Source organism: Pogoniulus pusillus, chromosome 35 (assembly GCF_015220805.1).
Source record: "Pogoniulus pusillus isolate bPogPus1 chromosome 35, bPogPus1.pri, whole genome shotgun sequence".
NCBI classification, from domain to species: Eukaryota; Metazoa; Chordata; class Aves; order Piciformes; family Lybiidae; genus Pogoniulus; species Pogoniulus pusillus.
The window spans coordinates 8,660,222-8,673,363 of NC_087298.1; the positions used below are offsets into that span (position 1 = coordinate 8,660,222).

At 41.4% G+C, this 13,142-nt stretch overlaps 1 protein-coding gene across 6 annotated transcripts in view; it reads right to left on the reverse strand.

Annotated features, from left to right (window-relative positions):
- The window catches only part of LHX2 (LIM homeobox 2), a 124,617-nt gene that overhangs the window by 92,775 nt on the left and 18,700 nt on the right, over positions 1-13,142 (reverse strand). For 2 of the 6 annotated variants that reach the window (XR_010308480.1, XM_064171573.1), the window contains exons 1-3: positions 4,149-4,977; positions 1,240-1,445; positions 81-463 (exon numbers count right to left, since the gene is read on the reverse strand). Coding sequence is in view for 5 of the 6 variants with exons in the window: in XM_064171573.1 (XP_064027643.1) it covers positions 81-463; positions 1,240-1,445; positions 4,149-4,373 (814 nt within the window). In the remaining variant the exon portion in view is untranslated. Of the gene's footprint in view, positions 1-80; positions 464-1,239; positions 1,446-4,148; positions 5,198-13,142 lie in introns of those variants that run through there. The other 4 variants (XM_064171577.1, XM_064171578.1, XM_064171575.1 and 1 more) reach the window with 3 other exon arrangements.

Consider the following 13,142-nt stretch of genomic DNA (forward strand, 5'->3'; position numbering starts at 1 on the left):
AAATAAACGGAAATCCCCCTTTGGAAATGAACAGAAACAAACCATTTGCATTGCTCTTGGGGAAGATGGGAGTCTCTTACCTGCATTGTAGGCTGCCAAATCTGCCCCAGGCCCTGGGCTCTTCCTCTTCCTGGGTCTCCCCTTCTGGACAGTCCCCACGCCGTTGTAATAAGGCAGTCCCAAAGTGTTGGCAGAGCCCGCTCCCAGTGCCGGGCCCTTCCCAGAGGCTACATCCGAGTGATTGAAATGCACCTGGTACTCCCCCTGGATCAGAGTCTCGAAATGGAGGCGGCAGTACACCAGATTGTCCTTCATGCCAAAGTGGTCGCCGGTGGTCAACATCTTGTTGCAAGTGGTGCAAGTGAAGCAGTTTAAGTGATATACCAAATCCCTGGCTCTCATGACCATCTCGGAGGCAGAAATCCCCAAGTGACATCTCGCACATCTTTGCACCGAAAACCTCCTGCAAAACAGAACGGCCAGAGGAGACAGTGAGAGGCGCATCCCCCCCGCCCGCCTTTGCCAGGTCCGCCGGGAGGGCGGTAGAGAGACGGGCTGCGGGACCTGGGGCGGCTGCCTGAGCCCGGGCAGCTGCACAAAGCCGGGACATTTGCAGAGCTACTTCTCCAGCCGGGTGGATACAACGAGACAGCAATCCAGGGGGACTTCGTCTAGCTCCCCACCAGCTGCCCCACCATCTCGCACCAGGAATAATGACTGTCCCGGGGCTGGAAGAAGCTACGGGCCCCGCTCACAGCCCGGACCCACGCAGGAGGCACCGTTGCGGGCGGGGACTAGCCCCGTCGGCGGCTAGGCTGACAACGAACCCGGGCTCAGTCTCACCCTTCACTTGTGCATAGGGACATGGGTGGGCAAGATGAGTCCTTACCCAGAGTGCGAGCGCAGTGCCCTGCGTGTTCGGGGCAGGCAACATGCTCAGATTCCCTTGGCTGTTTCTTTTTCCTTCGAAGACCAAGAAGGATGGGCATGGGACGGCTGCCTGAAGGTATTGGGAGCTTCCCGGGGCTGAGCTGTGCCCGGACCGTGCCCCCTCCCAAGAACACGGGGCCCAGGAACACAGGGTGGGGATAGGTCTCCTTTTCCAGTGGGAGGTTTTAGGAACCCATTGATTGCCCCATGGGGACCGTCTGCCACAGGCCCTTTAGAATGGAGTTTGTTCAGCGTGGGGGGCCAGGAACAGGTTCCCCCTCCCAGGCTGTGGCTGAGGGCAGGCTATACCTGTAGTAATCCTCCTTGCAATAAATGCTGCCGTCCTTGCTGAAGCAGGTGAGCTCGGATTCCAAGTTGAGTTTACATTCACAGCACTTCAGGCAGCGCATGTGCCACTGTTTATCCACAGCCAGGAGGTAATAACGGTCGGAGATTTTCCCCCCGCAGCCGGCGCACAGAGCAGCCCTGTCACTGCTGATGGAAGGCATGGTCGGCTGGGGGAAAACAATTACAGACCGTTAGCGAGAGGGAGAAACTCTTGTGCACTGCTGGGCTCCCCCCTCCCCCTTCCCGGCCGGGGCCGGGCTTCTCCTCTCTCTGGCAGGAGCTTGGCAGGCGCGGAGCAGGAGGGCTCCGAACCGGCCGCCCCTACCTGACTCCTGCGCCCGGGAACATGAGTCCCCAGGGTCCGATGGCATCCCACCTTCCCAGGATGAAGGAAAGACAAACACAAAAGCACCCTGAGTTTGAGGAAAGGCGTCAGGATCAGACTCAGGTTTCTCTGCCGCCTCCCCCTCCCAGTCCCAGAAAAGATGCTGCTCAGTAAACTGGCACAGTAATCACAGAGTAGGGAAATCGCAGATAGTTAATTTTAAAATTGATTATTATGGATATACTGAAAGTGTCTGCATAGCTAATGCTCCGTGAGTGCATGTATGCGGAGCGTGACTCTGTATTTTTGTAGCTATAAAATTCCGAGGGAATTACAATCAAACTCCACCAGCAGTCACAATGCCACAGCTCTCCCTGCGAGCTGGTTCCAAACAACGTGTATCCGAATCTGCTGCTACTCAAAGCACTAAAAGGATCAGTAAACAAAGCTGCGGAGGAGACAGGCAGTACTTAATCCGAGGTGCAGAATATTTCATCAGGAAAACGAAATAGTAGGAAACGCGTAAGAAAAAAAAAAAAAAAAACAGAGCACCTTAGATTATGCTGGGATAAGCTTGGAAGCAATAAAACTAAATGTAACCCCTATATAATTTAATAGTTTAGTGTCAAATCGCAATCAAATCGAAACCCCGCAAAAACAAATCCATACATATTCTGTCAACCTCTACCAAAAAAGAAAGAGAAAAATACGGGAAACCGTTTAAGCACGCTGATTTATTTCAGGAAGCACCTTAAAGCAGCTTCCAGGAGAGGAGGCTGGGAGTGCAGCAGAGTTGGTGGCAGACCTGACAATGCTCTGCTCTCCACTTTCTTCCAAAGTTGCTCTCACCCGCTTTGCACGAAAGTACGTTGCAGATTTGTTCTTGTGCGGAGAACCCAAAACACTTTTGTACAAATGTGACAAACAGGCAGCGTATTTTGATTCGGGCGGGGAGTGGGGAGGGAAATTCGGTTTGTTTACTTTTACCTTCTTTAGAGTCTTAAGTGCTCAAAGCAGAAAGACATCTAATAGGGAAGAACCTAAAGAAACTGAAGCTGTTTTCATCATTTGTTGGACTCATTGCTTTCATCCAGTGCATCACAAACGATCGCCATCAACACTACTGTTTGCACTGCACTATCCTCACTATCAGAACTCCATCGAAAGAATATCCTGGCACTACCTCTGTCTGTTACCCAGACAAGCCCACTGCTAGTCTCTCTCTTTAAGGCAGTAACTGAACTCTGATTAGGGATCCTTTTGTAACCAAAGCAGATTCCTGTAAATTCTCTTTCAATGAAACACGATTTTTATGCTTTTGCTTTTCCGGCAACAAAATATTCTGATATCCAGAAACAGTATGTAAGGATTCATCCTTCTACCCCACCATTTATTCTATACACATGTGTATACACATACATTATATATAAAGGTATCATGCTGCAATATTTATTTCAGGAAAGATAATTTGATATTGTTTACTTGCATGGAGGAATAGTAACTTTTCTGAAGAACACCAAACCCGTTTAGATTAGAAACTACGTTACACCCTTACTGTATAAAGGCTATTTTCAGCCTGTATATCAGCATTAAATACTTTCACCTTTAAGTAAATTTCTACATGGCATCAAGAGAAATAAGAACATACTGATGAAGTTTTAAAAACCAAGAGCAGATACATTTCTTGCCTTATGGCCATATCAGTTTACAAGACAGAATTTAATCAAAATACGGAATCGTTTCAGTTCAAAATCATAATTTCTTAACAAAAAAAAAGTTGTCTACACGAAATACTGAACCAGTTAACTCTTCAGAAATTTTTTTCATTTTACTAGCTCAGCTCTGGTCAGAAGGATGTACCTTTTTCAGTACCTAAATGTATTAACACACAAGTACTATGCAGCAGACATAAGACAAAAAGTTAGTAAAATTTGCAACCATCCACATCTCTTATTCTGTTTGCCATGTTTGCAAACCCAATGTTCATAGGTATTACAGTTAGTTTCTTTTTAAAAATTATCGTTTAAAGGCATTCGAGTTTGGGGTGGGTTTTTTTTTTATTGTTGTTTATAAATGCTGTAATGACTAACTTACCATCAGCATCCTACCTGAAAAACAACACTAAATTGGTTTCTTTGTTGTGTTTCACTTCTGCAGCAAACAAACAAACAAACAAATTGCTATGCCAAAATGTTATCTGTAGAAAAATACACTTTGCCTCTTCCTAAAAACTTTGGAAGGCCGGACAGGCTGGGGGAAGGGAAGGAGTTCCTGGACGCTACCAAAAGGCTGGTCTATCTTTCTTTCCTCTCACGAGCAGTACCAAGCGTTATTATTACTATGCATATTATTAATAATTAACAGTTTCGTGCCTTTCCCCACGGTTTTATTTAATATTTTGGGGTGGCTTTATGCTTAATTTTCTTCTGATTTAGCATTTTGCACACGTTTTTCCCCGATCTGATATTTTAAGGTAAAAACCCTATATCTTTGAGTTTATTGTTTTTAGAGGGTTGAACGACTCTCCCATTCCTTCGGCTCCTACCGTTTCGGTCTCTCCCCTGTCTATAGCCGAGCTGATGGCCGGTGCTTCGCTTTTGGTTCTCCGATCCATCTCATCGATGACCCCGTGCATCTCCGAGCCGGACAGACTGTGGAAAAGCATTGCTGAGGAAGTAGAGGAGGAGGCCCCGAGTTGCTGCTGCTGACAGTTGTCGGGGTCCCTGCAGGAGCCCAGAACTTGCATTAACCGGAGCCCTCCCCCATGCATCTAGCACGGCCGCCCCGTCTCTCCTTGGTCTCCGGGCTTTTCACCCCGGCAAAGATCTCCGGAGCGCAGCGCAGGCACTGATCCGAGGTTTCAAGGGGACTGGGTGCAAAAAAGGCGGGCGAAGGGAATGAGGGAGAGGGAATAACTGGTGGTGTGAGCTTCGGGTCTTGGATCTAGTCTGTTGCGCGGCCCCAGAACATCCCTCTAGGCTTCTTCATTGCAGGGCTCATTGCCCCAGGTGCAGTCCCAGGCTTTACGCTCTGGCCCAGCCGGCAGAAGGCTGGACAGGTTTACGATTGAGAGAAATTAATAAATAATAGAAAGATTAAAAAAATTAAACCATCTTCGGTAAGAAATAAATAAATAATAATAATTTTAAAAATAACGGTAAGCCCCCTACATCGTACTGTGCGAAATTTAGAGGCGGAAAGGGAGGGAGAGTGAGGCTGCAGCAGGCAGAGAGCAGGCTGGTGCTGCAGAGAGGATGGGGCGGATGCCCACCGTATGCACTCACAGTCCACAGGGCTGGCAGCGGCGGCAGCTCAGGGGCAAAGTTTGCTCCTTCCCCCGCTCCTCCCCCAGCCCGCTGGAGCTCATTGGGAAAAGAAAAAGCCAAGGGGAAGGAAGAAGAGTTGGATGGGCACCAGGTGGGACGGGCACTCAGCGGAGGCCCCCCTCTCCTTAAAGCGGCGCGGCCCGCGGGGCCCCGGGGCGTCTGATGGGTAGGCGGCCGGGCCGCGGAGAGGGAGGGGGGGGAAGGGGTTGGGGGAGCGGAGCTGAGCCGCCGCCGGAGCCGCCGCCCGGCGCGGTGCCTGCGAGCGGCGCGTCTGCAGCCCGGGCCCGCGCGAGGCTCCGCGCCTTTTCTACAGCCCCTCTGACATCATGTCCTGCCCCGCCGTCATTGGCTGCCGCCGCGCCCGGGCCCGCCGGCATGTGCTCGGGGCTGGGCGCGCCGAGCGGTGCGGGGCCGTGACCGCCTCTCCGGCCCCGTTCTTGCCTGTCCAGCCTCGCTCCGCGCTCCCAATCCCGCTCCACGCTCCCAACCCAAACACACGCTGGCGCGTTTGACCCACTCGGAGGTGGGCATTTGGTGACAGTCAGCGACGTGTCTCGCCTTAGAGCAACAAAAGAGGCGACTGAGGAGAATTCCTGTAGCACGGAGGGAAAAGTTTGTTTGCATTCCAGGATCATGATACCCCAGAACGTTTATTGCTCGTTGAAAGAATCCAACAACACTCAGTGTGAAAAAAACTCCACCCTTGGAATACAGTAGTTTGTGTCAATCCAATTTGTGAAGCCTTTCACTTGACCAAGGACACTTGCTTCTCTTATTTCCAAGTAGCAAACCAGGCCAGAAAGGTCTCTGAAGTTGAGAAGCTTCAGGAAGTCTCCAGTAAAGACAAAAAAGTACGCAAGGGGAAACTGCTTGGGATGTCTAAATATTTATCCAGACGGTGGGTAGTAAGGAAGGGCTAATTAGTATTAAAGATGTCAAATATCACACTTCTAATTACAGTAGAAAAGGTAGCGCAACAGAAAGTAAACCTGAATGCACATCTGAGATCACCAGACGTGCTCTTTAATCCGTGACTGCAAATGATTACATCACTTAGCACGTTACCATTAGGTGTTGTGTTCTGATTGAGCCATTTGCCTCTTACAGGTGTGGTACAGCTAAAACTGTGTTTGCTAAAACTGGAATTGCTCCATTTACATATAAATTTATCTGCCTTTCTCTGTTCCTTTCTTACAATAACCTAGGCTTCCCCTCATCTTTATGTTGGTATCATTGTGTGTAGTTAAGTACCTTTCCATATTTCAGAGTAGAACAACGTGTATCTTGTAGAAACACACACAAAATAGCCACAAAACCCTTCAAGAAGCCATACAGAATGCAAGAAGAAAGGCATCTGTGGGAACTACACAAAGACCATCCCAAAACCAGACCATGGAAACAATGGAAGTTCATCTCTTAATTCAGACTTGGTGGAGCTGCATAGGGTTTATCTTGATAAAAAATCCTTCCCTTGTTGCATTACACTGCAAGGTGTTTTAGACACCATCTATGATGGGAGGTTTGACTCCTCTATCATAGTGGACACCATGGACACCAGTGTGGAACACTCTTGCCTTATCTTCACTTGAACAATTTGCTGTATACATCCTTACCTCTGGCTCTACACTGCACACTATTCTAATATCAGTTTAATTGCCTATCCCATAACTGATTATGTACATTTTGCAGTTAAGAAAGGTCATAGATTCATACACTTGGTCTGACATTGCTGATTATCAAAACAATTTTGTATATTTAACAGAATTAAAATACACTATTTCATGTAACAGCATTGCCTAAGTGGTTGGAACCAATAATACCAATAGCAGGTTAAAAAGGTATGGCATGCCCTTCAGTTCACAGGCTATCTCTGATTATCTCCTTAATGGATATACAAACACAAGAAGACATCCAACCCTTGCTACCAAAACACAAGGAGAGTAACAGAATGTAAACACAAAGCTGCTAATGTACACACTGACACATGAATGACATTTACATTGTTCAGAATAAAATCCAGTGTATTCTTGAATAATGAGCAACAGAAAAAATGTTACAGCACAAAAATCCTTAGAATCAAACACAGGCTCACTTGAAATTAGATTTTTTTTTCATTAAAAAATGGTGCAGCTAATAATAAAGTCTTTTAACCTGTATTTTGTTATAGGTGACAGGTGAACAAATCACAGGTCTTGAGTTTCTCTACCCTGCCTCTCTTGGTAACGTCATCTCCAGTACCATCTGCTACCTACCAGACAAACAGACCAACCACATAATGAGGTACCAGCTTCCACCCAGCTACCGTGACTAAATCAGAACAAAAGATTCAACGCCTCCTTCAACAAAGGAACACAAGACTAAGCTGTCTTTACTAATTGCTGGGTTTCAGGTTGTCTGTTACAGATTTTATGTGAGCTACAAACTTCCATCAGATACTTATAGCTTTTGGATAAAGGTACTAAGAATAAAAGATAAATGGAAGCAAAAGGTAAGAGAGAAGAAAGCTTAGAAAATACGTAACTACTTATAGTAATTTAAAGGCTGTGGAATAATATAAATATGAAAGACCAGGGGGCAGAGTGATTGATATCTCATATGTTTGTGATGCCCCTACGGTTATTAGACTGCAATATATGGGAACATACAATAAACTATGAATTAAAATGTAATTGTAGCTTCAGGCATCTTCTTCATTGTCTGCTGTGGTGTTATGTCTTCATGCACCGTGATTGACAAGGTGTAATTAATCATCTTACTCAGTTGTAAATATGGGCACCCTTCACAGTAGGCATCAGGAAGTGTGTACCAGCAAAGGAAGCAATAGTTGACGCTGATATACCATTAAATCAAAATCAGAACGCTTCTATGTTCAGAAATGTGTGTTTGGTGTGATGCTGTTATCGTTTATTTCTAAAATACTGTACCAACAGATTTACTTGATTTGCAAGTTAACTACAACATTAACTGGTTTTATTTATTTTGTCTCTTCTTCATTTTTATAGGCAATGATGTTGTTCTCCTAAAATGTGAGACAGTTTGCTTCTTGTCAGCAAGCGGAGCTCAGCTCAGCTCTTCATCTCCCTGAGTTGTCGAAGACAGACTCACAGGCTTTAGATTCAGCTGCTCTATGGACTGATTGAAATGATTCAGGGAATTTGTGGCTCCATTCATGTATCACTTTTTGTGTTTCTTATATATTGAGTTAGACACTTGGTATAATTTTAAAGTAAAAGGGAATAATGAAACAATCTTATTAAGAAACACTGTTCAGTTTTAAAATAGGGCATTTCTTATCACAAATGCTGTCCCCTGGCTGTAAATGTACATATTTTTAAAGACTTTTTTTCAGTATTCCGGGGCAAGAAACATTTTATACCTGTTTCCTTCTTTAAGTGATTGCTATCCTTATCCAGTTAGTGCAAAAATGGTCTGTGAGTCACAGGAAATTTAAGTGGTTTGTCTCAGTAATATTTGGTGGTATGCATTTTTTTGACGCACACAGAGCTGCTGAATGAATAATTGGCAACCTATTTAATGTCCTTTGCTTTAAAGCTGTCTAGTACATTTGCTGTTTAAAAAATGTCTTTCAAAGCTGTTAAATATGTAACAAAAAGAGGTTGCTATCACCATTCTGACATGAACAAAGCCATACAGTGAGCTGCCTGAGGTACTTCCAGCATGGTATTAATTACAACCACTGTAATACACGAAAATTTGCAAAGTTCTCAGATTTAATTTCTTTGCAATACCAATGATGAACGTTTTATAAAAGCATGCGGTAAAGACACCTGTCTAAGAATTAGCTGTTAAACATTACCTAAGCTAAGAACTTGGGGGAGAGTATGGGATCTGCTGGCTCTCTCCCTTCACCATTTACTCCTCATTGAATAAGATCTCTAGCTGTCTCAGCAGCAAACCGAGCTTAAAACAGTAGCACATTTTCAAGAAGATGATCGACTGAGAATGTGGTTTATTTTGATTTGGAAACCTGTCAATCATAGATAAAGAAGAGAAAATTGTCTTGTTATATAAAATTAGCTAATTGTACTTGTTTGGTAAACCAGGAATATCCAGGAAAGATAAATAATACAGTTTAAAAGGAAAATATTCAGCGTGTTTTGCCCAGATGTTGTATTGGAATTGTTTCTGGTACAAGCTGTAGATTTCAGACAAAAATATCAGTGCGCATCTCTAAGTGCAAGGGAGAAATAAGCTGCCCATGATCTTACATATTCCAGTTTATATAGCCACAGCTATTTAAACAATTCCAAAACTGCCTCTACGGGTGTCAGAGAGGGAGGGAAATCTTCAACCACATGATCTTCTCTCCAGAGTCCTGTTAAATCCACTGAACTTAAAACAGAACAAGAAGTGTGAAATATGGGTTTGAACATGTTATGTCAGAAATGTAAAGGTTGGAAGCCTTTTTAGTAACCGATATTAATATTGTATTAAATGTTATGAAAAGGTAGGTGCTGGAGAGAAGGGCTGGGCTCATGTGCAATTTTGTCAAGGTTTTTATCTGTGATTATGATTCCAGATGTATCTATTCCCTTAGGAGAAAAATGAAGTAAAGTTGGCATGTGACATGTGTTTTAAGGTGTTTGGCACAGTTTCCCAAAGTGATGACAAAACGTCCATTTTTATTACAGTAAATTGGTGAAGAAAATATATTTCCAAAGGTCAGTAGCTGTATATTTAGGATAGCTTCAGAGGTTTATTTTGGGCAACATAGATTTTTGGTGATGTGTTTAGATCTGACTACTTGACCTGAGCATTTACTATAGTTAATAACCAAAATAGTATAATTTTTACAGAATTTGTGATAATTACTAGAAATTCAGTAAATTTTATGTCCAGAAGATAGCAAAGAACACAAAAATGTCCAGGCTTGCATCTGGCAGTGTAGCTGCTTTTTAATATATTTTAAAACCTATTTACTACAGACTAATCTTTTTTTCTCTATAATTAGCGCTCAAATAAGTGTAATAAGATTCTTTGTAGAAACATTTTTTAGCAGACAGATGTTTTTCACCCAAGTGGGATTTTTTTTTTTTTGTGAAAACTATTTTGTTTAAATGCACATTAAAAGTTTAGATGAGAAACTTCCCCTATAGCTTCCCTTCTCCCTTCACTCTAAACTCCTTCTGTGTGTAATAGTATCAGTAATTCCATGCTGACAGCAGGGCACCCAGGGCTACATTACCAGGCAAACACTCACTCATAAACATTTTACAAGTTCAATATCAGCCAATCCTGGAGGTTTGGGAGGCTGTCCTGATTGGGTACATCATGGATTTTGGTAAACATGGCTATGTAACAAAAATAAGGTTTGTAGAGAAACAGTCCAATAGTGCTGCCTTCTTTGAATAATCAAAGAATATGATTAATACCATATTTTAGAAGTAAACTTCCACAGCTCTATATCCATCTGCAAATATTCAGAGTGATGTGCTCAATACATTCCTTTCTGTTCTACAACCACATTTCTTTGAGAATTTAACCACATCAGAAAGCACTTCAGATTTCTAACACAAATATTAGATGCATTTAATGTAAGGAAGCTTCCTTTATTGGAGGTGATTTGGAACATTTTGTATTTTATAGGTATATTTAAGAGGTTAGCAGTAGGGGGGAATCGTCTGTGGAAAATCTGTCTACAGCTGAAATTTTTAGATGCTGAAGTGTTGCTGAAATGCCTGATACGTTCACATTCTTTTGTTAAGGAGCTTATAGGACTATCCTCTTAGCTACCAGACACCTTTTTTTAAAATTTATTTTTATTTTTGTAGTCAAATAACTTAAAAAACCTATTAAAATATGTTATTTTCAGGATTATGTACTTATTTTTATTTGTATGCAATTAGAAGATACTTATTCTCAGGGGCTTTCAATTTTATCTGCAAATTTGCTTTTCAGTAATCTTCTACAACTTTTTTGTTGTTGTTGTTGTTAATCTGTAGTGCATGGATGAGAAGAACACAGCCCCTCAGTTGCTAGCATATTATTGATTTACAAGTTTTCACAGATTAATTTTCTATGGAGTAACTTTTCTCCAATATAAAGTAGCTTCAATTAAAGAAAAAAATGCCAAAGGTTAAGGTATGTTATATGTAGAAATTATTGTTTGAGGTCCTTGTGTTTACATTTTTTATTTAGAATCCTATTTATATTTCAGTATAAGAAAAATAATATGGAGAGTTTGAAAATGAGAAGTCTGGTATATTCCAGATATTGAAATGTGTCTGGCTAATGAAGGCAGAAGACTTGCTTACTAGATTTATTTTAAAGGAGTGCATTTAGATATTCATAAATGAAAATGGCTGTTTCCAATGAGATACTTATTACTGTTTTATTTGAAATTTGCAAGATACCTGACCATTTAATATTTATTCTTTATTTCTCTGACCTGATCTAATTGCACCTCTCTATTTTGCATTTATTTCTCTTTGCAAACACTACATTATTCACTCTCTCCTGTGCTTATTAAACACTGCCACCTGCACCAAATGAAACAAAGCTTCTCCATCAATCCACCCCAGCTAAAGAACCCTGTCTATATATTATAATTAATTGAAGCTCAATTGAACACTTGAGTCTGAACTAGATACAGTAACCTGAAATAACATTAAAAAAATTAGGATGTACTTTAAAGAAATCTTTTAAATGAAAATGTTCACTCAAAACTGAGAACCTAACCTTGTACCAAGCACTCTTCATCATCTCTGCACAGTACCTCAAGTAGCAATTAGCAGGTCCTTTAATTAATTAACTATTCCCTGTACATCACAGGGATTTTTGTGGCGCTAACGTCATCCTTCATAAGTGAATACCAAATCCAGTCAATATTTTGTCACTATAAACCCTTATCTGGACTACCTGAATGCCCACCACACGTCTCTGAAAAATGATTTCCAAACACAAGCGAGCAGGTATGGAAACCAGAGGCAAACTTTGTAGTACTTGCCTAAGCAATTAGAGGGGAGAAAGCTATAAAGTGGGGAGTGGATGCAGGCAATCCTCTACCTAAGCATTTTCAGTGAGAAGGAATCAGATAAGGCACAAATTGAAACAGTAATGATGAGATCTTATAAATAAAGTAAATTTATAAGAAATGCTGAACATATTCATAACTTCCCAAGAGCTGCAGGCTTTGCTCACTGTGCTGCCTATCTTTTACTCTGTCCGCTCTCAGACAAGAACAGATTAATTAAGTGGCAGGTCAGACACAATAAGGTGAAAGGGCATTTCCAACCAATCAGCAACATTTTGCCAATTTTATACTTTGCAAACTTTTTATGTAAGTAAAAAATCGGTCATTTGGAAACATATTTAGTAATTTGAAGGGAGTGAACATCTGAAAACGAGACACAAAGTATGTATTGCTGGTTTAAAGATTTACCAAAGATGCAGTATGTAAATATGTTTATATAAATATGTATAAGATATATGATTGTACAAGGCTATGTGTGTGTGAGTGAACATATGTGTGTGTATCCATCTATCTTGTTGTAGATTCAGACACAGACATATGTTATCATTTCTTAGAGGCAAATATCTGCAGAAATAATTCTTTGTGTTCAATAGTTTTACTTAACATGTAGTAAGTTTATCTTAAGAGATCTCTGTTTTCACAAAGATCTTGTGAATTTCTGTAATGTACAGCATGATGAAATCAAATAAAGTGATGATGGTTTTGCAAGAATTATACATTAGTACTCTTTCAACGTGTGTAATATTTTGAATTACAGAACAAACTTAATAGATAATTAAAAATAATAAATAATGTATATAATGTAAATCTTAAGAAACAAGAAAGAATTATTATTCAAATAATTTGGCACTTTTGCCAAGTGATATTATAATTTTTACCCCCCCCAGCATTTAATTGGAGCTACTCATGAGGACTAGTTTTTTTTCAATTAGCAAGACACAGTAACTGCACCTCAGTAAGATTTTCTATTTTGTAAAAGCAACAATAAAAATTCATTTTCACCTCATGGATTCTCTTACATCACTGTTATTGCAACTTCAGTTTAAAAAAAAAATTGGCTTAATCTAAATGTAAGGTAAAATGTAAAGGTCAACTGATAAGCTCTGATTGTATCTCTGGTGTTGCTGTGTAAATCTGCTCTTATCAATAATTCACTATTCATGTTCTACAAAGACTCTCTTTAATTTTTTTAATTAGCATTCACCATTTTACAAAGATA